This window comes from Ochotona princeps, chromosome 3, assembly GCF_030435755.1.
Source record: "Ochotona princeps isolate mOchPri1 chromosome 3, mOchPri1.hap1, whole genome shotgun sequence".
Lineage (NCBI taxonomy): Eukaryota > Metazoa > Chordata > Mammalia > Lagomorpha > Ochotonidae > Ochotona > Ochotona princeps.
Window position 1 is genome coordinate 86,835,608 of NC_080834.1, and position 26,829 is coordinate 86,862,436.

At 44.7% G+C, this 26,829-nt stretch overlaps 1 protein-coding gene across 2 annotated transcripts in view; it reads left to right on the forward strand.

Annotated features, from left to right (window-relative positions):
* The window catches only part of CD86 (CD86 molecule), a 73,064-nt gene extending 50,907 nt beyond the window's left edge, over positions 1–22,157 (forward strand). For both annotated transcript variants that reach the window (XM_058661969.1, XM_036494827.2), the window contains exons 3-7: positions 6,269–6,604; positions 9,266–9,568; positions 12,594–12,743; positions 19,177–19,222; positions 20,502–22,157. In XM_058661969.1, the coding sequence (XP_058517952.1) occupies positions 6,269–6,604; positions 9,266–9,568; positions 12,594–12,743; positions 19,177–19,222; positions 20,502–20,598 (932 nt within the window). In that variant the 3' untranslated portion in view covers positions 20,599–22,157. The remainder of the gene's footprint in view (positions 1–6,268; positions 6,605–9,265; positions 9,569–12,593; positions 12,744–19,176; positions 19,223–20,501) is intronic.
* The last annotated feature ends 4,672 nt before the right edge of the window (positions 22,158–26,829 follow it).

Consider the following 26,829-nt stretch of genomic DNA (forward strand, 5'->3'; position numbering starts at 1 on the left):
CCCAGGCTAGGAATGCAAATATGTGAACGGCATGACTGGCTAGGGGCTGGGACCGTGACTGCAGCCCCTCTAGAGACTGCCAGTACTGGCTGTGCACCCACAGTCCAGGGTGGGGAGGCAGCGTTCCCATGAGACCTCTGTAATTGCCAACCATGCCTGGCAGAAAATCACAGATAGTTGTTTTGTTTTGTTTTAAACCCAGGAGCTAAACTCCTCAAGCCAGAAAGATACTAATCAAACATCGCGTATCATGTCAGGTGACTTTCATAAGGGATATGAGGAAGTCATCAAGGACTTTGGAATAGAAGGGTTATGTGACTGGAGATGAACTTTGAAGGGATTGTTTTGGTTTGATAGACTAGACTTGTGTATGGGTGGCAAGAGGGCAAGGGTGGAAGAAGACCCATCAATCAGGAGGTGATTGTAATTATGCAGTCAAGAGGTGACAGGGGCTTGGCTTGGAAGAACATGTGTAGATAACTTCATTGATGTGTGCTGATTGATGATCAGTGAGGAGAGATGGCAATTGAACCCAAGGGTTATAAGGAGGAAACCAGGAGGACAGTTTGCAGAGTCTAAGACCAAGAACAGGCATTTGATATTATCAGTCTCGAAGGAGTGATCAGAGGAAACTTGCTAGAAAGTCAGACACTGGGAAATGGTACAGCACTTTGGGAAGGAGAGATGCCAACAGTGTGAGACTTGGCCAAGTGCTCAGATGAGCTGAGGTCTGAAAAGAGGTCTGAGCTTTGCCACAGCGGGAAGTCACTGACCAACCATTGTCAGGTTGGTTTTAGTAAAGAAGTGAGGGTAGGAGGCAGCGGTGAGGCAAAATAGTTGCTTATTCTTTTAGGGAGTTTGTGAGGGAAAGAGAGACTTAAAGCGGGGCAGGGGTGGTGTGTGTAGTGACTGCTGAGAAAAGGGCGCAGGCAAGGCTGAGCAGCACAAAGCCCAAGTCGAGTGAGATTGGACATCACCTTTGTGTCATGTCATCAGGCTGTCTGCACAATCGGATGACTTGTTGCGGGAGGGCTCAGCCATTCCATTGGTAGGAAGAGATGAGGGAGTATCATGTCAGAAGTTCACAGAAGATGAAACAGAAACAGAAATTTATTTTGGTGGAAACTATTTGAAATCTGTGCTTATATGTAAGAGGTCTTCAAAATGTCATAGACAGTGCATATGATGGAAAAATGCATGGATTGCAAAATCATTTTGCACCCAAAGAAAGTTCTCTTTGAATTTAAGTTTCCATGAACTTGCTGAAGTAACCTCATATGCGGTTTAAAAGTAGAATGTTCCCAGGATGAATTCTAGAGACAAAGGGACACATTTGTTAAAGATGCTGGCAAGGAGTAATTAAAAGATATGCTGCTGTGTGTTGTCCAGTGTGATAACCACTAGCCACATGTGAATATTTACATTTGAATTTGTTAAAATTAAGACAAAAATTTAATTTCTTAATCACACTAGCCTTTTATCTGGTGCTCACTAGCCACCATGACCAGGGGCTAATTCAACCAAGACATGGAATATTTCTACCATCACAGAGAGTTCTTTTGGAAAACACTGCATTATGGGGTCACTGACGTTGAGTCAGTGATATATATAGGCTCTTGATCAAGTTGAAGAACAGATGTAGACCAAGTAAGTAAAAGCCAAGCCTGGAGGAACAAGAGGTTATAAACCAGGATGAGTGTACTGAGGTTGAGTTTCTGGGACCGGAGGTGTTCCAGGCCCTGTGGTACCATGAGTGGGAGGCTGCTGACATACCTGCGGATGAAAACTTTAGGGGCTGACGAGGTCAAGGAACTCAGAGGCAAGGTGATTGATGGACTGCTTCATGATGAACTCACTCACATGACCTTAAGAACTGGTTAGAAAAGAACTCAATCTCCAGTGAGCAGAAGGGTAGAGAGCACTGGTTAGGAGCTAAGAACAATGGCAGGCAGACCACTTGAAAAGGGAAGAATGCTGCTCGAACACCTGAGGAGAGCACCAGCAGTGAATGATGGGCAGGGTTCTTCCTTCCAACGAAAGCACCACCTCAGTGATGAGGAAGGAACCTACAAGGGTTGATTCTGGTAGGATTGTGACCTCCAGGAGGCCCAGGCAAGTGCTGAAGGAAAGTTTAGCAGCAGAAGGAAGAGACCAGAGCACAGAGACGTGGAGGGACACCCAGTGGAGTAGATGGTCCTGGAACATGTAAGGTATGGTGCGTTTGGAGCAACTTCCCAGGAACACCATAGTGGTGGTGGGATCAGAGATCCACAGGATGATGAGTCATCTTTGGATGAGATTTGAGCAGTATGTTGCAGAGAAGAACTTCAGTCTCCTTCAGCTGATTAGGGAGGTGCCTCACCAGACTTTTTTTTTTTTTAAAGATTTGTTTATTTTATTACAAAGTCAGATATACAGAGAGGAGGAGAGACAGAGAGGAAGATCCTCCGTCCGATGATTCATTCCCCAAGTGAGCCGCAATGGCCGGTGCTGCGCTGATCCGAAGCCGGAAGCCTGGAACCTCTTCCGGGTCTCCCACGGGTGTGCAGGGGCCCAATGCATTGGACCGTCCTCGACTGCTTTCCCAGGCCACAAGCAGGGAGCTGGATGGGAAGTGGAGCCACCGGGATTAGAACCGGCGCCCATATGGGATCCCGGCGCGTTCAAGGCGAGGACTTTAGCCGCTAGGCCACGCCACCGGGCCCTCCAGACTTCTGATCTCATCATAGCCATTGTTATTACTACACTGAGGCCCAAGCACTGGGGAAGAGTAAGATTCTCAACCCTTAGCCATCAGTGAAGTCTTGGGGAGTGTGCTCTTTAGGTGCACTAACATCTGGGGAAGTAGAAAGGAGGAGAGAAGATACCTGGGGAAAACAGATCTTGAACCACATCTTCCCCTACCACAGTCAGAGAGGGGCTCGGCTGGATCTTCCCTGCCAGCCCTGAGTGATCTCATGAAAGCCCGCGGTTGAGGGAGTGGCTGCAGAGTGTGAGTGGTGAAATACTTTCGGTTCCACTTAGAATGGACTTGAGTGATTTCCACCCAGTGCACAAGGTGGGAGGGAAGCAGTACTGGGGAGGGGAACAGCTGGCAGCAGACTTTGCTGTCATTTTCTGTGATCTGACCTGGAGATAGAGTAAAGTAGCTTCTCAAAGTGGAGCTACTGGTCCACTAGGCTGGGATGGGGCAGGATTCTGCATTCCTGAAAGCCCCTCAGTGCTGTCCATGCCACTGGTCCACAGAGCATGCTTTTGGTTGGGAGATGAAGAGGACAGCAATTAGAATGGTTGAAGGGGAACCCACTTGTAATCCCTGGGGGAGGGGCTGGGAACATGGAATCAATCTTTGAAGTGGAGTGAGTAGGTAGAAACGTGAGATATGTGTAGGGGAAACACATGAATCAAGAAGATAGCAAAGCTAAGGGTAAAGTCATTACCAACCCCAGAAGGCACAACAAACAGCTCAGTAATAATATACCATTAAGCATTAATTGGCAGAACTTTTCATTGTGCTCTGTTTCTCCGTTATATCCCCTTCCCTATATCATAGGGCAAATTAGACCAAACCTGTGCTTCCCTGCCCTTAACTTCCTCCACTGCCCTGCTGAAGGACAGTATTGTATTTACAGTAGGTGGTGCTCTTGCGCTACGATTAAATGCTTTACACCCATGAAACAAGAATCTCTGGTTTGCCTTGTGAGATAACTGCCCAACACAAGGAATCTTCCTTATGCTACCCTTTTCCTTTTACTAGTCTGGCTTCTCACATAGGGCTTTTGTCCTTCTTCTAGTATAGACGGGCATCCTGTACTGATGTCTGCAGTTTGTGTTTTGAGTGTCTTGTGGAGTTACGGTAAGGGTGGCACAGTGTGATAGGCAGTAATTCAAACTTGGGCTAATTCCCACTGAAGTTTAGAGTCAAGACCATGGCCAACAGCATCCATGGATATGCATAAGAGCCAAATGGAATGCAGGCAGGCCAGGGCTAGAGCACAGCACAAGCTGACAGAGCACATGCAAAAACCAGGGCTTGGGGTGGGCCTAGTTTGGATTACTGGGGGGTCAGCCTGACCAGGCCATGGTGGCACCTGCTGGTGTAAGTGAGCACCAGGCCTGTGGTGGGCTGGGCTAGGTAAGGCCACAACACCTGTCAGTTTGCATAAGAGATGGAGCTTGGAGCAGAACTGATCAGGCAGCTGCATCAACTGGTATACGCATTGGTTGGTGTGGTTGATGAACTGAACCTGACCCTGCACTGACTGGCAAACACAAAAGTCAAGTTTGAGGCCACCCCAGATGAGGTTTCTTGGGAGAATCCCCACCTAGAGCACTGGATTTGAAACTGTAGCCACAGGGAAGATCACAATATATGTGGTATGAACTTGGAGTGCATGCCCTGGGACTAGATCGCTTCAGGCTGATGTCTGTTTAGTGTACAGCATGCCCAGATACACAAGAGGGACATGATAGCCAGCTCATCTAGGCCAGTAGAGGATGTAGAGGAGTTCTCATCAAAGGATGGAAAGTAGAAAAGGTTGGACAACTCTGGCCAAGCTTTGCGGCAAGTTTCTGGGTCTGTGGATCACTAAAGTGAAATTCTTCAGTCAATAGATCGTGGAAAGATTTTCTCAACTCAGGTGCAATGAAGCTGACAGCTATCTCAGAACTATCAAAACCACTCAAATAACACCCTCAGAAATTCTTCCCCACATCAGTCTCCAAGGCATCATCAAATGACTGGCCCTTATCCCCAGGTGCTAATGTAGTCTGACGGCAAGGAGCGCCTCCCTTTTCCCCTCCCTACCCTACAACACAGTAGAATTTTTAAAAAAAGAACTGAAACATTTGTCCCACCTTCTTTCCTCCATACCCTCCCACCCTACTTGGAGGCCCATGTGGTGTGCATCCCTGACTGTGGACATTATCTGTTTCTCGCCCTCCTGTTCCTTCTTTGAAGAGAAATCATTTATCAGATCGACTTCCTTTTTCCCCTACCCAGAGAATGTCACATGGAGCTTCCTCAGCTCTCACCAACCCAGCCCTCCACCTCCCTGTCCCTGCTGACCCTCCCTCCCAGGCTCCTCCTTCCTTGTGAGTGTCCCTTGGTTAAAATCCTGAGTCAGGAAACCCAACTTCCTCACCCAAGATGATATCTAACTTCAAATTCACCAAGGCATTCCTGCCTCTATGCCCTGTACTTTTCATGCCCCCTAGTTAGATTTTTGGTTGTCTCATGTAATTCTGTGACCTGGAAAAAGGCCCTAAAATGTATTCATCACATTTAAGGAAGTGGGTGACCCAAATCCCTCCCACAAACCTCAGTGAGCCATCATAACCAAAGCCCTTCTCTGAATTCTTGCACCATATTCTGTACCAGTTGGTAAAGTTTCCAGGGAGCATGAATTCTAGAAGCATCAAGTTTGGGGTGCCTGGGGCCCCCAGTACTGTCAGGCTCAGCCTCACCTTCCCAGCTATAATCCCCTGGCAATATTTCATTTAAGTGTCTTAAGTAGCCTTTGACCACTGCAATCCCAAAACAACCCTCAAATTTACCTGGTTCTCTTTCTGGTCCCTGAAAGACCTTAGAGAGGTCACTGAGAATCGCAGCCTTGGTGGCCCATTCAAGTCACTTCCAAACTGTTTCATATCCTAGAAAGAGCTAGTCATAAAAGGAGCAGCTGTCGTGAGGGAAGGAAAGTTGTTAGGGGGAAGTATTTGCATCTCACAGGTACTAGCCTCTGTGATCACCAATGAATGAGGCTATTGTCAGCAGCCTTTTCACCATAGTGGACCAAAACATAAAGGGCCAAGGAGGTGAAGGGAAGAACTTTTGATGATGCTCTAGAAGTTATAGGAGAACAACTACAACCGGGAGAATCAAGATTCAGGTCCTAGAAAAAAGTTGGTGAATGTGTTTCCCATTCTGCCGACTTTCCCTTTCCTAAGATGAAAATCCACAGAACCCTAGTACTAGAAGGAGCACCAAATCCAAACCTTCATTAAACACACCAGCAAACTGAGGCTTCTCAAGGTTGTGGTATGCCTAAGCTCACACACATTTAGTTGGCAGTGAGCTCCAACTTCAGCCTTCGTGTCCAGGTGCTCCAAGCACGTGCACACATTCCAAGCTTGAGCTCTACTTCTGCGTGGCCATTACTGATAAGATGGTATGCCAGGGCTTGTAGAAAGAGAAATGGAATTTGGCTTTGTATTTTTTTTTCTTTCACTTGTTCCTCTTTCTCTAATCCCCACTTTTCTTTCTTAGGTGCTGCTTCCCTGAAGACACAGGCTTATTTCAACAAAACTGCGGACCTGCCATGCCAATTCACAAACTCTCAAAACAGAAGCCTGAGTGAGCTGGTTGTGTTTTGGCAGGACCAGGAGAGGCGGGTTCTGTATGAGCTATACTTGGGTAGAGAGAAGCCTGATAATGTGGCCTCTAAGTACATTGGCCGCACAAGCTTTGACCAGGACAGTTTGACCCTACGGCTTCACAACGTTCAGATCACGGACAAGGGCTTGTATCAATGTTACATCCATCACAAAGGGTCCAAAGGAATGATTCCGTTTCAACAGATAAGTTCTGAGCTGTCAGTGCTTGGTATGTGATCAGTGGTATGTTCAGATCCTTCACTTCCTCAGAGAAGACTACAAAATGGGTAGTGAAATGTTGGAGGGATGGGCATGGGGGACCAGCCAGGTGGGAGGGGGCGGGTCTGCAAAGAGCAGGCAGAGGATAGCTGTTTCGGGGATGTGCATTTGAAAGAAATACAGAATGTGGGCACAGGGAACTGAAAATCCTCACACTTAGTATAGTTTGCTTCAGAAGGATCTGTCAGACTCATTTTTGGGGACAAAATAGAGCTAATTGAGCAAAGGTAATGTGGCCAAGTGAAAACCATGTGTATTTTGGTCATTGCTAAGTTTGTATAACCACAGAGGCCTCAAATCTTTTACATGCATCTTCTACTTTGGCCCAAGATTTCTCATCTACTAATCTTTGCCTAGAGCACCCAGCAAGGGAGACAGCTGACTGACTGGGGTTTTCCCCTCCAGCCTCCTGTTGGTTCCTTATGAGTCGTTTGCTGATGAGGCAGGAGTCAGAAGGGAAATGACCTGAGAAACAACCCCCTGAGCTGAAAACCAGCTCCTCTGTTCATCAGATCTTCACATGCCTAAAGGTCATGGTAGATTTACTATTATTTGAAAGGCAGAGAGATGATATGAGAGAGAAATCTCTTATATACTTGGTCACTCCCTGAAGGTCTGTAGTAGCCAGGCCAAAGCCAGGAGCCAAACTTCCATGCAGTTCTCCTGTGTAGGGAGCAGGGACTCAACCATCTGAACCATCACCTGCTGATTTCCAAGGTGTGCATTGGCAGAAAGCTAGAATCAAGGGTGCAGCTGGGACTTGCACCTAGGCACTCCACTATGGCCTGTGGGTGTTCTAAGCAGCACCTTGAATTGCTGTGCCAAATGCGAAACCCCAGACTTATTTTCATTATCATCATACGGTAAAATGAACATTTCTGTTTTAGCATAAAATTTATTAACTTTATAGATTATATAGATTTGCATAGCTATCACCATGAATGGAACACAGAATATCCCATCAACCTAAAAATTATCTTTTGCGCTTTCTTTTGAAACATCCTACAGATTGGAGAATATCTCATAAATGGAAGTATGGTGTTTGTAAACTTCTGAGACTGATTTTTTGTATTCAGCACAAAGCCTTTTTGTTTCTTTCATTTTATTGCATCTATCAGAGTTTGTTCTTTTTGTTTTTAAATTGCTAAGTAGCATTCCATTGTCTGTCCATTTACCGCTTTGAAAAACATGGGGTTGTTCCCAGTTTGTGGATGTTAGGACCAGAACCGTTGTAAGCATTCAGGTACAGGCTTGGGTGTCAACTTAGTGCTCGTTTCTCCAGGGCTGATGCTCTGACATGGTATTTCTAAATCTAGATCAACTTTTCACACAACTGGAAAAGACAGATCAATACCTATTAAAACCACAAAGTAAAGCAGAGGAAAAAGTAGAAATAAAGTAGAGAGCCTCTCCATCATGTGATTCAAACTAGGTTACGGGGTTTTCCAGATATTTAACCAATTGGTAAATCAATGTTTGCAAAGTGTGGCCAGGTACCTTAGGTTCCTGGAAGAACATACTAGGAAACATAAACAAGCACTTCTTTTAAAGTTTTACATGTCTTTTCATGTATATTAGAAAACTAGAAAACCCATCCAAACTGAATTCACAGACACTGCCAAGAAGTTTGAATAAGATCTGGCAATGCACCTTCTACAGTCCACTTAAAGTACAAGCGCAGTGCTAGGTGGAATGTTGATATGGCAGAACCTGTGAAAATGACAAGCAAGTGACTAACATGTTGGAACAATATGCCAATATAGAAATTACTATGGGATTCCTGTAAACTATTTAGTAGCAACAGAGCAAGAGCAAGGACAGCTGGAAGGAGCTATGTGGACACCTACAAATGCTCACGGAAAGCTTCAATCTAGGATTGAACGATAAGCTTATTTAAGTGCAAAAGAATTTTGCAACCATTCATGTTGTTTTCCATCATCCACATCTTCCATGCGTTTTTTGAAGTACCTTCCTCAAAGGCATTGGGTGCCAGAGGTAGCCACAGAAATATGAATGGCAAACAAAGGCACTAAGTATTTCAAGCTTAGCATGTTCCTTACAAAATGGCTGGATTTTTGGTCTTCATCTGACATAGAATGTGTTGAAAATACCTTGACAGTCTTGCCCCAAACCAGTATTTTCAATTTCTAAGTTCCAAATCCCTACCCACCTGCTCAACACCATCTTGCTTGAGTTTCTGGGAGGTAAAACCCAGAGCATGTCAGGATCATGAACTCTGCTCCCGCTCCATCTCCTTCTGCCTGCTTAGGCTGGTGAACTGGAGGTTTTCCCACAGGATGTTGGGATCCCAGGCTCAGGTCACCTCTGGTGTCCTCATTCCCCAGAAGAGTGGTTTCAATGTCAGTCTTTGGTAACTTTATTTCAGCACTTTGGTAAGCAGGACATAAGCATAACTAAAAACTCCATTCCTGGAGATAAATGTGGAGTTACATCTGGCTCTCCTTATGGGCTGAGAACCCATGAGGTTCCCAGGTGTGCTGCAATGAGTTCCCAGTTTAGATATTTAGTTAACGAATGTTCCCTTCTAGATACATCAAAGTTTAGACGGAGTTTTGTTTAATTTTGTCTTTTGTCTCTATTCTGCTTTCAGCTAATTTCAGTCAACCAGAAATAGCATCAGCTTCTAATATGACAATAAACTCTGGCATAAATTTGACCTGCTCATCTGTACAAGGCTACCCAGAACCTAAGAAGATGTTCTTTGTGCTACAAACTGATAATTCAACTACTGAGTATGATGGTGTCATGCAGAAATCTCAAGATAATGTCACAGGACTGTACAGTGTTTCCATTAGCTGGCCTTTCACATTTGCAGATGATAAAACAAATGCGACCATTTACTGTGTTCTGCAAACTGAATCCATGGAGGCACACTCTCCACATTTCATTATAGGTAAAGCTGCTACCCAAGTTGTTTTTTTTTTCATCATTAATTATACATAAATGCTTAAGGCAGATTGTGCCATGTGTCCCGTGTACTAGGAAATCTAGCTGGACCATTTTGTGATGCTGTTAGGAAAGAATCAGACCAAGAGCACCCGATGCATTGGAATGACACAGGGCAGGAGGCAACACTGAAACTGGCTCTGTCTGTTGGGTTGTCTTTGGGTGAAGTATTCTGAACTTTTGATTTAAAAAATCATAATATTCTTTGAAGCTAGAGTACTTCTGTTGATTAAACACTCAACCACACACACCATGCATTTACACATGTAGAACACACCAAGAATACCTATGTATATATATATAGGACACACCATACAAACAGATATGCATATACACATATAGGATACAACATTCAAATAGTCATGCATGCATGCATATAGGACACACCATTCATACAGACATGCATACATGCATGTAGGACACACCAGAGATACATACATACATATATGCTACACCATGATACATGCATGCATACATATAGGACACATCAAGGATAGATAAGTGCATAGAGGCGTACGGTACTCTAATGAATACAGAGTCATTCTAGGATATTGTTGCGTCAATGATGAAAACTCAAAGGAAAAAACATCTTCCCTCCTCTAGAGGTCCATCTGATAGAATGGGACCTCCAGATGTGCACACGTGGACATCAGTTTTCAAAAGATTGGAAATACAGGACTAAATTAAAACAAAAGCAATCGATATCTTTGTTTTATCTATCTACCCATCTATTTAAGAAGTAGAGAGAGGAGAGAGGGCTCCCATCCGCTAGTTTCCACTCCCCAGTGTCTTTAATGGCTGGGCCAGGCCAAACCTAGGGGCTGGGAACTCCACCTAGACTTCCCCAGGTGAGTGACTGAACACCAACTACTTGAACCATCACCTGCTGCCTTCCAGGATTTGCATTGGCAGGAAGCTGGAATCCAGGTCCCACTGCTCCCATGTGGGTTGCAAACAGTCCACCCACCTATCTTGATAGTCAAGTGTTCAGAGGCAGGTAAGTACCTGGAGGGTTAAGGATGACTTCCTGAAGGTAGGGGGACCTTGTACCAGCGTCAAAGAAACTATTTGCCTTAATAAGTGTGGTGACGAGAGGAGGAGGGCATTCCATTCCACCTGAATGGAAAAATGGCGATGGCGTGAAGACTAGGCTGGTGAGAGGATCTCAAGGGATGACCCACAGCTGCCCTAAGCACAGAAGGTGTGTCACACGCAGTCAGAGGCAGCAGGCCTGCAGCAGGCTCCCAACTTGCTGCAGGCACCAATCCACCTGAAGGAAAGGGGTGTCTCAAAGGGCACAACTCTTTACAATGGCTCTTTCCAACATGCATGAGAAAATGTGCCTTACATAAAAATCCGACCTGAATTACGAAATATTTTTGGTACCAAAATAAATGTACCCTCTAATTCTGTTTTTCATGAATTTTTCTGAGAATGTTTTTAAAGAGCAGTGTTTGGAGCGTTTTCTTCTGCCATACCCTCTGTGCCCACACTGCCCGTCCTCTCCCTCTGCTTCCCTTGACCACCTTCGCCAGCACTGGGTCTTTATTTTATCACACATCCTGGGACATCCATCCAATCTGTTGATCCAACCTGGTTTTGCTGTTCTCACACTCACAGTGTTCCATTGTTTCAACTTGACAGGGCCTGTGGATGTCCTCTTAGGAACAGGCACAGGCCAGTGCTTACCAACCTAACCTAGTGTATGAGTGGGCCAGCCTTCTCTCCTGGCACTGATTTCATTTCCACCCAGGCACTCAGTTTCTCAGGGTTTGGTAAAAGATGGAATCACCCAGCCAGTCCTGGCTGCTTCTACCACAGCTTTCTCTCGGCCTGATAGAAGCTTCTTTGAACTACACCTGAAGCTTATTCTCTTCTTGTAGCCACAAGCTTCACTGTAGGTAACATGCCCTGGGGCCCACCACTATGACTCTAGCAGCCTACCCAAGGGCCTGCCAAGACTACAGCCTCACTTCCTTTCTCCTGCTTCACTGCTGCGGGGTAACTGTTCCTGGTACCACCTGCTACTATATTCAGAAATGTTTCTCTTCTAATTCCTCTGGGAGATTGGACTTGCCTGTCTGTGTTCTTGTTCTGTGGCCTGATCAAAGATAAGTCAGATGGTTGGCCAAGGTACCTTTTGGATGTCAAGGACAGCAGTCTGTAGACAACAGATACAGCCTGCCTTACAGGCAATACGAACAGGCTCAAAAAGCAGGAACTGACTGCACAGATAGGAAATGCAACATACAAACTTCAGTGAAGCTGACAGGAGGTCAGCAGGTCCTATTGGTCTTGAAATTTGAAATTGACCACCAGAGCTATTCCCAACAATGTTGATAACTAAGCCAATCAGGTCTAAGTCCTCCCACTGCCCCCCCTCCCAAAGGCTGTTTTTTAACCTTCCCAGAAGCCTAGGAATTTTCACACACACAAATACAAACGGATGTGTAGCGGGAGAGACATGATGAAAGCAGTGCTGAGGAAGATTGTCATAACCTCAGCAAAAACCAAACAAGCAAATTTAACTTGGATGTTGCAGCTTCCTAGGATCTGCTTGTCAAGGGAGAGGTGTCAGCAGCCCCATCTAGAGGTGATGGTGGATGGTGCAGGCAGAAGGGCCTACGGGCAGCTTGCACAAAGGACAGGGCTAAAGGGACGTTGCCCCATCATTGCACCCTGAGAGCCACAAATTCCAAAACCACTGGCCAGGCTGTTGCTCTTCTTCCAAATCATGGTCAATGTCACCTCCACCGTGTGAATGACAAGGCAGCACGGGTCAGAGGCACTGGTTTGGTCCTCAGCTGTGGAGGAGGCGGGAAGATTGAAGCTTCCTACCACCCCGTGTTGATTTCAGGTTACGCTGGCCCCCAAAGCTCTGGCACATGCAGGCAGGTGAATAAAGAGAACAGCAACAAGTAGAAACTTTTCTGAAAAGTCCTTGCTGATGGAAAGTTTGTGTTCGTTTCCAGTGCCAGTGGACCCCCCTGTGCCTAAGGAGAGCTCAAGAGTTTGGATTGCAGCTGCGATTGTCACCTTGTTCGTCGTGGCCGGGATCGTATTCTTTCTCATTGTGAGGAAGAGGAACATGGAGCAGCAGCCGGGTGTCGCCTGTGAGTGCGGTGAGTCAAGCTTGGGACCCTCTGCAGGCCATCGCTGCTGTGCTGCTTCTCCACTGGCTGCCTTTGGGGGCTCTTTGCCCTTGCGCCCAGAAATGGGAAGGAGTCAGTAAAATGCTGGAGGGAAAGGTTTGGGGAAGGGGCCCTCTGGAGAACCTACCCAGCAGCTCGTGGTGCACTCCGGGGCCTCTGTGAAACCCAAGGTGTTCAGGCAAAGCTGACCCTTACTTGCTTTACGCACGTCACTTCCGGAGGGTCTTGTGTCAATTCAGTGATGTGAAAACACTTGTAAATTTTCGCGATTACCAACCTGGAGGTGTCCAGCCAGGGACCACGGAGTTGACCTCCTCATCTCTAGGGTCTAGGTTTCCTGTGAGGAAGTTAGGTGTATTCCCTCTTGGTGTAGCAAAACTGACACTAGCTTTCACTGTTTACCAAGTACCACTTCTCTGTTATCAAAGAGTTTAGAAATAAAAACTATCCATAATTCTCCTAGTAAAAACACCACAATTATACAGCTGATATTTTTGGCATGTTTCTTTCAGATTTACCTATGTAGAAAGCTACATTATTTTCTGTCATTGGGATAATAATACAAGGTTTGTTTTTCACAATGGGGAAAATGTCATTTGAATTGGATTGTTACCTCGTTATACGAAACATAACAAGACACTCTGCAACGTCAGAAATGCCCATCAACAGCGTTCAGTGAGTGAGAGATATACAACTTATTTATTTTACCAATCCCATTCTTGGACATTTCATCTTGATAGAGTTGGTGTTTTAAGCAGCACTACATTGAACAGGCATTCTGTAGACTTCTGCTGTTGAAGTGTTTAATTATGGAAAAGTAGTTCCTGACTTTGTAATAATCCCATGCTTATTGGCGATTGGGCTAGTCTGGGTCAGATCTGAGACTGCCTACTGTAGTGGTCAGTTTGGTTGATGTGAGTAAGTAAGATAACGTGCCCAGGAACTTATGGCAGAGAGCACAGGTGAGAGTAAGGTTTCTGCCAGAGTCTTGGTGAAGCTTGCAGTGGCTTTACTCCAAGGTCAATGTAGGACATACATGGATACCAGTATCAGGCACTGTTTTCATCCTCCCGTATTTTAAAAGCAGAACATGGGAGAATAATGAACATATTTCAAGAAATTGTTTCAAAAACCAAAACATATGGTACAGTCACTCAGCCTGCTGAAGTGTGCAGTAAGCTGAGTGATGTCCCTGATGTAAATATGTGAAAACAAGAGCCAGGGCCGGGCGTGCACGTGAGTCCTGCTTGCCTGGGCTCTGGCTTCTCAGGGAATGTGTTCTGAACCTCTCTTTGTTTTCGTCACATTGCCGTGTTAGCATGAGTCACATTAGCAGAAGTGGCTTTCAACGTGGAAGTTAACTGTTTCCTTAAATTTGCTTTCACATGGGAATGACCAGCTTATAGTCAAAGCAAAGAAAGACATTTGGATAAGAGGAGTAAGAACGTTCCTTCTCCCAGGAGGCAAACACAAAAATGTAGGGTCTTAGATGAGTGAGCTAAAGATGTGTGTGTGTATGTGAGAGAAGTCAAAAGAGGACTAAAAAAGCTGCATTTGGGGGGAGGCATGAGATGGGCTTAGAGTTATGGGTGGTAGAAGTCAGAAGGCAAGAGAGAGTAGCACAAATGAGAGTACCTGGAAACCATTATGGAGAAATGGAATTAGAGGATAAGTTCATTTCTGTACAAAGAAATTCTGAAACCATGTACAGCTCTTTATTTATTTATGTTTACTTTATTTGAAGGACAGAGAAGTAGACACAGAGAGGTCTTCCATCCATAGGTTGACTCCCCAGATGTCCACATCACCCAGGGCTGGGCCATGCCAGAGCCTGGAACTCAATCCAGTCACCCATAGGAAGGTCAGGGACCTATGAACTTGATCCATCATCTGCTGCTTCCCAGGGTACACATTAGAACTATCAGGAGTGGATTAGCCAAGACTCAAACCAGGCACTCCAATGTGGGTTCTGGCCACCCCCGGCAGGGTCTTCAGTGCTGCAGCAAATGCCTGCAATGTAAAGTCCTTTTACGACAGGCATTTCCCATGAACTGTTTGAGTGGGAAGAAGGCCATGAGGCCTGCCTAAAGCTTGAAGGAGGCCTAATCTGCCCTTGCTGGCTTTGGAGATGAAGGAAGGAGGCCTTGAGCCGAGACTAAGAGATGGCCTCTGGAAGCTAGGGATGGCACTCAGGGGACAGCCGGCTGCCAGCCACCAACAAAGTGAGATCTCAGTCCTGGGACCCCAAGAAACTGCCAACAGACAGATGTGGAAGCAGGTGTGATCCATCCATAGAGAGAGGAGCTTGCTGATAACCACTTGAAATTTTTCTAAAATTACAAGTTCCTCCCAATCCCACAATAATCTTTTTTCTCAGAGGAGGTAACAAATCTGATATCAAAAGTCCTATCAAGTGTTTATTCACTAATTATAGTTTCTTTTTCTTTTTTTATGTGTCAACTACTCATATATTTATTCTGTTTTAGCTTTTTAAATGACCAGACAAAAATGTCATAGTTATTTCACTTGGTTTCTAATTTCTAATTTCTCTTCACTTTATTTTTTAATCAAATAGAACAGATAAGGCATGAGAAGTCATAGCTATTATTGTTTTGATCCACTCTATTCCGTATTAGTTTACCCATTGGATGTAAAGACATAATAGCTCTTTCCTTTTATTTCCTCATTTGTGTATTGTGTAACTGAAGGAAGATTATAACACAGAATTATGGAGAGAGAAGGAGAAACAGACATCATCTATCCACTGTTCACTCCCCAGATGGTTGCAGTAGCCCAAGGTAGGCCAGGTCTCAGCCAGGAGCCAGGAGCTCCATGCTGGTGCCTGGTGTGAGTGGCAAGAGTCCAAATAGCTGGGCCGTGATTCAGTGCTTTCCCGTATGTACTGTACTAGCAGAGAGCTGGGTCTGAAGCAGAGCATCTGAACTGAAACCAGCATTTTTTTACCACTTGCCTCCCGAGAGTCAATCTGGAAGAGTCTCAGCTCTTTCAGATACAATTTCTTAAAAGCAAAGTGTCTTTTCCAAATTGAACCAGCATTGAAACAGAAAACTTCCCAGGCTTGAAAAACTAAAAGCTGGTACTTTCACCAGACTTGCTCTATAAAAAGCTAATTTTGGACCCAAACACAAAAGTTTAGAATCTGCTTTCATTTATAAAAGAAATGTAGTGTTTCTTTGTTATTTTTAGTGGTAATAATTTTGTCATGCATATGAAAGGATAATTTAATTATTCTGTGTGAAAGACATTTGAACTATTGAATTCAGCTATAGTATTATTATTTTTAGAAGGAATTTTGACAAAAACAGAACCTACCCAGATTCACGAAGTGTCTGGGAGCTCTGTCAAGTAAGCTGTTTTGTGTTACTATAGCAAGATAGCTGAGAATGGACTTTAGAAGGAAAGGAAGCTTATTTCGGCTCAAGTTTTGGAGGCTGAAGAGTCTAAGTGCAGGTAGCCAAGCTTGGTGAGGGTCTCATTCTGCACCAAAACATGCTAGATAGCATCACCTGTCAGGATGGCATTGCGTGTGAAGAATGACATCATATGTTGCAAGGATGACGTGACATAGTAAGAACATACATGAGTGAATGAGCATGTGTGACTGAGAGACTGAGAGGAAGCTCCAGGCTCCAGGATAACCAGTCCAATCCCACAAGACCTAACCCACCCCATCTTCTGAGGATGATGTTCCGTACCCAATGATCATGCATACCATAGAATTTTAAGCAAACAGCAGATTTCTGCTGCCTCCCATGAAGAATTAGCTGCTACAAGGAATTTCTTTCCATAAACCACTAGAATTGAAAACATAAACAAAGCAACAGTTTTCTTTGTTTTTTAAGATTTATTTTATTTCTACTGAAAAGTCAGATATACAGAGAGGAAAAGAGAGAGGGAGATCTTTTGGTTGATTCACTTCCCAAGCAGCTGCAATAGCCAGGAGCCAGGGACCCGGAATCTCTTCCAGGTCTCCTACGCAGGTGCAAGGTCCCAAAGCATTGGGCCATGCTCAACTGCTTTCCCAGGCCACAAGCAGGGAGCTGGATGGGAAGCAGAGCCACCGGGATTAGAACCGGCACCCATATGGGATCCCGGCCTGTCCAAGGCGAGGACTTTAGCCACTAGGCTACTGCACCAGGCCCAAAGTAGCAGTTTTCTGACACTGAACAAGCATTAGAAAAATGAGAGTCCCTGAGAGAAGGGGGCGAAATGAGGTGAGCTCTAGGATTGTGCGTAACCCACTGCCTGGAATCAGTGTCCCAGCTATTGGAAGGTGGGGAACTCTATACCAAAACTAGAAAAGATGTTACAGAAATCCCTGGTAAACACAGTTATCAAAATCCTTAACTAAATCATCAACCAAAATAGCATTATTTTCAACATGTGATACATATGACCAAATATGTCTTACTTTGGCAACATGGGTAAATCCAATATTCAAAACACAAACATAAAATTCACCATATTAGCAACTAAAAGGAACGCCATATGATAATGTCGAAAGAGACAGAAAAAGCTTCTGACAAAACCAATACTCATTCATAATTTAGAAAATAGTCTTATAATTCTGGAGTAAATACAGGAGTATCTCCTTAACCGATCAAAGGATGTCTAACCAAAACCTTTGGGTCAGCATTATAGTTAACAAAGAAAGACTGCTTTCCCCACAAGATTGGAATAAAGCAAAATGCCCATCCCCATGACTTCCAGTCGGCATGATCAGGGCTGTCCTAGTCAATGCAACAGGAAGAGAAAAAGAAAGGAAAGGGAGACGGATTCGGAAGGGACAAGAAAGCTACCAGAACTCTTAAGTGAGAGCAGCAGAGTTACAGGAAACAAGGTTTGCAAACATAATTAAGAGCAGTTGTGCTTCTGGGTGTACTAACAACAGACGCTTTAACAATTGATTATGCCTCCATAAAGTTCGTTATTTCCAAATATAGCACACTCATAAAAGAAAACAGTCATCGATAACAAATTCCCAAGAAGACTTTATTTAGTATAGATTGAATTAAAAAATCAGAGGTGGGGCTAGTACTGTGGTTTAGTGGGTAAAGGCATCATCTCCATATGAGCACCAGTTTGTGTCCCAGCTGCTCCACGTCCAATCTAGACACCTGCTAATGTGCCTGGGAAAGCAGCAAAGATAGTTCAAATATTTGGACGCGTGTACCCACAAGAGACCCAGAAAAAGCTCCTGGATCTTGGCTTCAGATTGGTGCAGTTTCTCATTGTGGCCATTTGGAGAGTGAACAAGCAGATGTAAGATCTCTCTTCTTCTCTCTCCCTCCCTCTCACCCTTTCTCTCTCTCTCTCTCTCTCTCTCTCTCTCTCTCTCTCCAACTCTGCCTTTCAAATGGATCTTTTTCTTTTTAAAGATTTGCTTATTTTTATTGGAAAGGCAAATTCACAGAGAGAAGGAAAGACAGAAAGATCTTCCACGCACTGGTTCACTCCCCAAGTGGCCACAGTGGCTGGAGCTGAACCTAGCTGAAACCAGAGGCCAGGAGCTTCTTCGGTCTTTCACGCAAGTGCAGGTTCCCAAGACTTTGGGCCATCCTCTACTGTTTTCCCAGGCCACAAACAAGGAGCTGGATGGGAAATGGAGCAGCCAGGACATGAACCAGTGCCTATATGGGATCCCGGCGCATGCAAGGTGGGGCTTTAGCCACTGAACCATTGCACTGGGCCCTGAGATAAATCTTTTGAAAAACACATTAGGGGCATCATTGAGAGGATTCCTGTGGTCCCTGAATTCCTCCATAGGTACTCAAGGTAACAATACCAGTAGAAGCTCTGAGTGAAACAGTAGCACAAACACAACAGCTAACCAAAGAGACTTTACATCCCAAGTCCATGGTATTCAAGGCTAATAGCAACTTAAGGTTTGGGAAGTCTAGCTGGCTAAAGATTTTCCAGTTGGGCCACACCTACAGCAGTGTGCACCATTTTGTAATACCATTCAGGTAATCCATTTAGGCTTTTTTTTATTGGAAAGTTTTTTGGTTTTTGTTTATTTGTTTGTTTGTTTTTAAGCAAGATTTTCTTTTCCTCCTTGTAAACTTTGCTTCCAGAGATTCTTTTGAAGTTATTGAGTGACTGTTAACATTAAATGTGCTGAATTTCCCAGTTATATCTTTATTTTAGCAAAGATAGAGGCAATAAGTGAGGAATCTATTTACAACAGTGAAACTTAAGACACAGTGAGAAAGTATTTACTTTTTTTTGGATGCAAGAAACTCCACCATGAAATCACATTTAAACAGTCATCTGTTCCATACAGAAGGTCATAAGAATTTCTCTCTGAGTCCTTGGACTTCAGCGCCTCCCTTTAGTGTTGATGGAGAATGCATCCTCTGAAGTTATTTTGCATCTCTTTCAGAAATCACCAAAATGGAAAATGCAGACAATGAGAAGATGGAGGAAATGTGAGTCTGAGTCTTGCACCACTTTGAGAGGATTAATGCCCTAGGATGTGTGGAAGTTGAATAGTCTGGAGCCAGGGAGATTCTGAGACCTCAGCCTATGTTAGCAAACGGGGGGATGGGGAGGAAAGTGAGACTAGACAGGGTCTGGGGTGGGGCAGGGGGGTGATGAGCTGCCTGTTAATGAGCGGCCGAATACCCAGTGCACAACACCCAGAGGGCAAGGTAAGCCAAATCATGGGCAGGTGGGTATCAGTGATGAAGGGCTCTGATGTGGTGAGAATGGGCAGCACCTTCTTCACCATGGTAACCCCAGTGCCTAGCACAGTGTGGGGAGACCTGGGCATCCTACAAATATGGAATGAATAAATGAAAGAGGGAGAAGTGGTCATGTGTTCTCTTCAGCTCTGATGTTGTCTACTGTCTCTTCTACTTGAAAATGTTTTTTGGTTACTTCATCATATCATTCTGCAATTCTTACGCCAAGTAGAGCTTTCTTTTAAAATATTTCCCCAAACTACGTCTTGTCCACTTGTGTCAGTGTCAAATGCATCCCTTGACTTTCGTTTCCTAATAGTAGGTTATACTTAGTATTGGTGTGATTGGCTTATTGAGTTTTATTAACTAGCCTAACTGCATGGAAGGCTGCTGGTCTCATCCTTATGTTGCTGCCAGCACATAGCAGAGTGCCTGGCATGTACTTGGCGCTTCATAAATATGTGTTGAAAGAATGAATAAATGTGGGAAGGATATACAAAGATTCCTGGACAATCAGTACTTTTAGAACATGATGCAATCCCATTGTCTGTACTGCCATCTTCTCTGAGGATTTGGACTTACAAGAATATCAAATCTCTGAATGTGTGGTTGTGAGAATCCAAGCAATCCTTACTCAAAAATCTGGTCTCTGACACAGGGAAATGACCTCCAAGTACAAAGGCCATCAGAGTCCCCTGGATACACCAGCTTCTTGCGACCAGTCCAGATGTTCTGGATGGTGATCCAAGTTATTTAGGTCCTACCCACTCTATGAGATTTAGCTCCAAAATGGTCTGGAGGAGTCTGCACAGCAAAGGTTGCCATAAATCAGCACAGAACTTGGGAATGTGGGTGACAGTGTCCACAGTTTCTTATCTTCTGCCTTCTCCACCTATCTTCACAGTTGATTTCTCTTCCTTCCCATTACAATGTCCTTCTATACTCTGCTGTATCACTGAAATCTGGGAGAAGAAAGTGGATTTGCTCTGAAATATCACCCAATCTTTTCTTTTTAATTTTCCAGAGTAAAAGTCCATGAACCTGAAAAATTGGACAAAACAGCCCAGTGTGTTCACCGTTTGAAGACACCCTCAAGTGACAAATGTGCCACACATTTTTAATTAATGTGTAAAAGATATATTCATATCTACTTTTTATACAGTTTCCTTTACAAGTTTTTGATGAAGAAGTTTTTGGTGTCTCCCAGAAAACAAAAATACATTACCACTCATAATAGCAGGAGCTCCAGGACTTATTGTCAATGCAACAGCCTCCCTATAGTGCTAGCTCTGTTCCCTATGCCAGGAGCAGATTTTAATTCTCCAACTGCTCTTTTTAATTTCAGAGCACACTGTGGGCCAAGTCCTACTGGGTCTGATTTGGGGAAAATGTTTAGGACCCTCTGTTTCAGGTTGAATTCCTCTCTTAATTTTGTAAGTCATGTTTCTATAACGAACTCCCAGCTCCTAGAATACTGGCTTTTATCTGCTCTGAATTGTAAGATGGTGCCTAATTTCACCTTCTATGCCTGAGACTGAACATCTACCTCTTTGGTCAGTTGGGAGTTATATACTATGACTTGTACTGTATTAGTATTAACATTTTGAAATACTACAATCATGTGACTACCATGCTCTGAATGTCTGCTCCTGATATGGAGTACCTATCCCTTGGTCTCATGGTCAGTCAGGGAAACAGTAGCCTGGGATACAGGCAGATATGAGCGACCTACCCTATCTATGGGAAATCAGGAACATCAGTGATGGAATTAACTCTGGTCCCTGGAGCCACTTCTTTCTGGTCTGTATCTAATGGTGAGAAGCATCCAGCTTCCCACCAAGCTTTGAATAAGCCACAGGAGAGAGCACTGAGCAAAGGTGGGAAGTGCTAGATCATATCAGGGGAGCCCACAGTCCATTCTTGAAAAGGTGACGCAGGTGATACATCAAATACTCAGAGGAAAAGAGTGGGAAGAGCTCAACCAACTGAGGCATACTGCTCTACCTAGTCTTTCTATAAATCTTGGAATAAGCAGCAGAGAGCATCTGCCCTAACAAGCTGAGGTAGCAGCTTTCCTGGTGATTGGTACAGGATTTTGATGACATCCAAGTTTTGTTGATGATGTTTCATCTGACTGGAAGTTAAGCTGGGCAGGGATGCCTGCCATTTAGACAATGGGATGAGCTGAAGGAGGCTGAGGAGCCTGACAATACCCAGGTAGGAGAAAAAGCTGGAGTGGAAGAGCAGGACACCAGTTACCCAGAGACTTTCTTGGTCTGCAGATTCGGAATGGTTCAGAATAAAGTTAGTGCACTTTGAGTTTGAGGACTGTTTACATTCAAGGCAAAGACACAAATACTGTACACAAGAGAGGATTAGCTTGGTGGAGAGGAATTAGCAATCTCAGTTCCCAAGGCAGCATCAGTAAAAGATAGAACAGCCTCAATTCAAACCTAAACAAAACTTTGGGAGGTCCAGGTCACAAAAGTAGTTCTTTATATTTTACATAAAGGACCTCTGAGGGTTGTAGACAGCTTGTGCTAGTCATGCACATCTCTTGTAAAATTACCGTTTGTGCTCCCTACCCCTGCCTTTGTTAGACTTCTGGCACCTGGCTGGTTTCCAACTTGCTCTGTACATAGATTGTCTCAATAAAATTTTATGAAATGTACTGAGTCAACTGCACTTTCTGCTTTCTTGTCAACAATACTTATTACTGATCTCTGCAATCCGATGTCCACCAGCCCCATCCCCTTTGTGAATGCCCTGCCTCTTAACATCTCTAAAGTTAGAAGCCTGTTATTTATCCCTAATCAAATCCTCCTCCATTTTGCCTTATTGTGTAAGACTGAAAAGCTTTAATATATTTCATGTATTTATCTCAGTAATCAGACATTTAAAAAGTCAAATACGAGTCATTTATGAGCATACCTAAGACATGTTTAAAAAGGAAGGGTTTCTTGCTTTTCAGTCCACAACCTTTTGTGCTGTGTACTTTAAAAAAAAATTCCTTGAAAATATACTGACTGCAAAATAGATGCATGTGTGCCTCTACTCATACAGTAGAAAAGTCAGGAACACTCTAGAAAAAAAAGAAAACTAGATTATGTTATGGCAGTGATGAGTCTAAGTACTCACCAATGGATCCTGGCCACCTTGGATTGTGTCTCAAAATGCATTTGTTGGAAGAGTGGATGACACATGGATATGCCCTCTGGGAAAAACATCCATCCTTGGTCTGTTAAGCTATCTATCCTTCTGTGTTCCAAGTCTGGGAGCTGGGAAAAACAGGCTAAAGAGGTCACGAGGCATGACACTAGTACTAGTGAACATTGTGATTTTAAACCTATGAACTCATTACGCCATGTGATCCTCACCATGACCAGGTATGGCAGGTAATAGAGTTCTGTGACTGTTTTGCTGATGTTGTGACATAAGCACAGATGTCAAAGTAACCAACTTGACATTGTTCACTTTGGAAGTAGCAGTACAGGGGAAGCCTTTGCAAAGCATTTCCCTGCTAACCCTTGGCTTCCCAAGCTTGTGATTTCTGGTCATAGCCCAGGCAGCATTTTGGCCAGTAGCAGGCTGAGTGCCCATGCCACATTTAGTATTACACTACATCAGCCTCTAGTATCCCACAGTGACTCCTGGGACTCATCGTTGACTTTCCCGTAACCAGTCCATCATCTCACAAGGTCAGAAACTGAATAGAGAGGCACGTGATAAGACCAGTGAATCTGAAGTTTGGGTCAGAGGGAAAGTGAACTGAATTTGCTGCCTCCAGCTCTTCTACCTCTGCTCCTGTCATTTATTATTCTTTGGCAGACCATACTCCTCCCCCTGCTATTAGGGAACCAGTTTCCATTTCGTCCATGAAGTGTCCTCACATTTGTTAAGCCAGGTTGACAGCAAAGAGTCAAGCCTGACATTTCCCTCACCACCCACCTTCCTGCCACAGTTGGTCATCACCAGGCCAATCAGGTAATCTTGTAGCTCTAGTCCACAGGCATTTTGTTTTTCTCATCCCCAGTGGTATCCCCAGTGAATACCCAGCAGATGCCAATTGCCAGTCTCCCTTCCCCTGCAGCCTACTTAAAACCCAAAGAGGAGCAGGAGATAAAAAAAGATCTCACTTTCTTCTCTCCCAGGCATGCAGTTCCAATGTCCAGTTTCCTACACACCTTTCTCAGACACACTCTGCCTATACACAAGTGAGTACACTTACACATATTTGTGACGGTATTTCAGGAAGTGTGTCAAAAATGAAACTGAAAGATAATGAGAATGTGCATTTAAATGAGTTTGTTTAAACATTCCTTCTTGCATGCATGTGTGTACACATGTAGAGGGGTGTGTGTGTGTGTAGTAGTAGTATGCATATAAATGGTCCCCCTTTTCAGATAGGCTTGATTTTATTCTAAACCACACATGAGGTTAGCAGACTCTTGCAACAATAGTATCCCTGCATTTTAAAAGCACAAGTCTTTGTGGCAGTTTTTGCAGTCTTGTCCCTATGAAATTATCATTGTGGATCAAAGAGAAAAGTTCCATTGACTTTGATTCAATATGCCAGTTGATTCCAAAGGGGAAAATGCTTGCAGATATAGAGTCCTCCGGTGTCTTTAGGCACTGCTCCAATGTGAACAAGTTACACCCAAGATCTGGTGACTAACAGCCACGGCTGAGCTGAATCATATGTCTCCTGTGCTTCTTATGTCTTTCTTCCAGAGTTTACTCCATCACACCCTCTACTTGGAGGATAATTCCGTTTCTGTACTCATATTGGTGCCATCCTTCACCTAGAATTCAAAGTTATCAGAAGTGTGATTTCAAACTTTCTCAACTATTAGCCAACCTTATTTATCCCTTTAGCTATATCAAATAAGTGTGAGACTGCCAGATTTAGTTACTAATCAGCTAACATCTGAGTTTTCATTATGTGTGCTATTCAGCATTCCTGCATAATTTCTCTCCCTCTCTCTGTTCATTGGAAACATGCTTGTCCTTAAAGCATGGTTCCTATGTTTACTTCCATTGGACTACATGAATCACTATGACCCAGACTGCTGACAAGTGACACCACATCCTTGGATTACAGACTATCCTTCCTAACAATGATTATCTTTTTATTCCTTCATAATAGGTTTATTTTACTTTTGGTAATGTTTACATAGTTGAGAAAGATGCATGTTCATGTGAACCACCAATTAGGATTGAAAGTGTCCAAGAATGGAGGAAAGTAGATGAGACAACTGCTTTCCATCTTCCTTACTGTTCTTTCTGTTTCTGGGGGAACAGGAGAGAAAGAGAAGGAGAGGGTGGCTCCAGCAGCCTAACTATACCAGTACCTGAGGATGTGGGATGGTATCATCCTAGGCTCCCCAACGTGGAGCATGTTCCAAGGGTACTGCTTAGCTGGTTTTGATAGTTCAGAAACTCTATTGGTCTCATTTCTCCAAGGTTGAGGAAATCCCTCTAAAGTCCATTGGCTGACGTAGCCCACCTCAGAGTCTTGACTTGCCCAGATAACTGATGTCAAAGCTCAACCAGGAGTGTTGTCCAATTTATTCCGCTCTCCATGGTAGTAGACATTCTCTGTAGGCCTTAATGATCTGTCATGCCTTCCATGTGGTGTTCTGTCTACTGCACAGGCTTCAGCAACCAAGGAAGCCTAATGCGGACACATGCACTTCAACGTCAGACCATAGATGCTGTGATTTTCCTCATGGTTGGAGTTCTGAGTCCAGCAGTTTATTTGTGGGGGTCCCCAAAGAAACCTCACCAGAGGTGATCCCTGACCTGACTCCTGTGTGTGCCAGGTAGTTCAGGGTCCCCGTCAGTGCATCACTCACACCAGCCTATACACACACTGGTGGTTGCAGCCACCAGGTGAATGCTGTTCTACCTCATTTGCAAATTAATGGATGTTGGGGCTCAGCCTAACCCTGCCCACCACACACTCAGCCCTCATGTATACTAGCAAGAACTGCAGCCTAGTTGAGGTGACCTCCCAATTAACTCCCGCCAGGCCTGCCCCCCAACCTTGGCTCATGCACATGCTGGTATGTGTAGCAGACTAGTCTGGTCTGTCCGACATCCCATTCAATTCTCATACACATCAGTTGGTGCTTCAGCCTAGCTCAGCCTGACCAACCCCACTATCCAACCTAAACTTATGCTGGTGGGTGCTACCACCTCTCCAGCCAGGCCCTCCAGCCTGACAGAATTTGCTTGCAATCATGCCATTTGCCAGCTGATGCTGTGGCAAAGCCTGACCAGCCTGCACTTACTTTGGCTCATACATGTACCAGTAGATACAGTAGCTTAGCCCCAGCCTGGCTCTTCCCCTAAGGCAGCGCAAATGCAGGCCAATGGGTATTGCATGCTGCCCAGTCTGATCTACCCCCAATCGCAGTTCTCATGCTCACCAGCAGGAGACCGAACATAGGTGCTCTTGCAGCCCTACCACTGAGCTCCCTGCCCCACTCCCCACCAGGGTCTTGTGAGTACTGGTGGGTGCTGTGGCCCTGTCTGGCATACCTCACCTCGGTATTTGTCAGTAGGTGCTAAAGCCTGGCTCAGCCCCACTGGCCCCCAGTTCCAGTTCATGCTGTGGTGGGCACTATGGATGAGCCCTGCCCAGTCTGCTTCTCTCCATGACTTTCATGCAAACTAGTAGGTATGATAGCCTGACATGGTCCACATCCTATCTTGGCTCCTGTGTATGTCAGTGTGCTATTGTTTGGCCCCTTCCTTCACCCCCACCCCCAGTCACTCCGCACATGTGCCAACAAATGGAGCAGGCTTGCCTGGCCTGGCTCACACCCTGTCCTGTTTCATGTGCTCACCACCCTAACCGTGAGCTATGGGCCACCAGGGGAGTTTCACAAGTTCTCCAACCAGGCCCACTCCCAGACCCAGATTTCAGTTGTGCCAGCAGGTACTAGGACCTTACCCAACATAGTCTGCTCCTTCCATCTCAGCTTTTGTGTGTACCGGGGATGTTGCATCCTGGCCTTCCCCACACCCAATTCTTGGGTGCACCTACAGGTGCTGTAGTCTAGACCAGTCTAACCTGTTCCCAACCCCAGTACCCATGAGTGTTGCAGGATTTCATGATCATGCCTAGCTCAGTTTGTCACCATCCCAGCTCTTGAGCAAACCAGCAAGTATTGAAGTTCAACAGGAATAAGCCCACATATCCCCCACAGAATCCGTCCCCAGATCTTGTTCTCTCACTTGCTGGTTAGTGTCATGGCCCAGCCTAACTTTACCCATCCCCTGTTCTGACATTCACCGGCAGGTACTGTGATATATCCTTGCAGGTAGCCACCCCCAACACCAGCCAT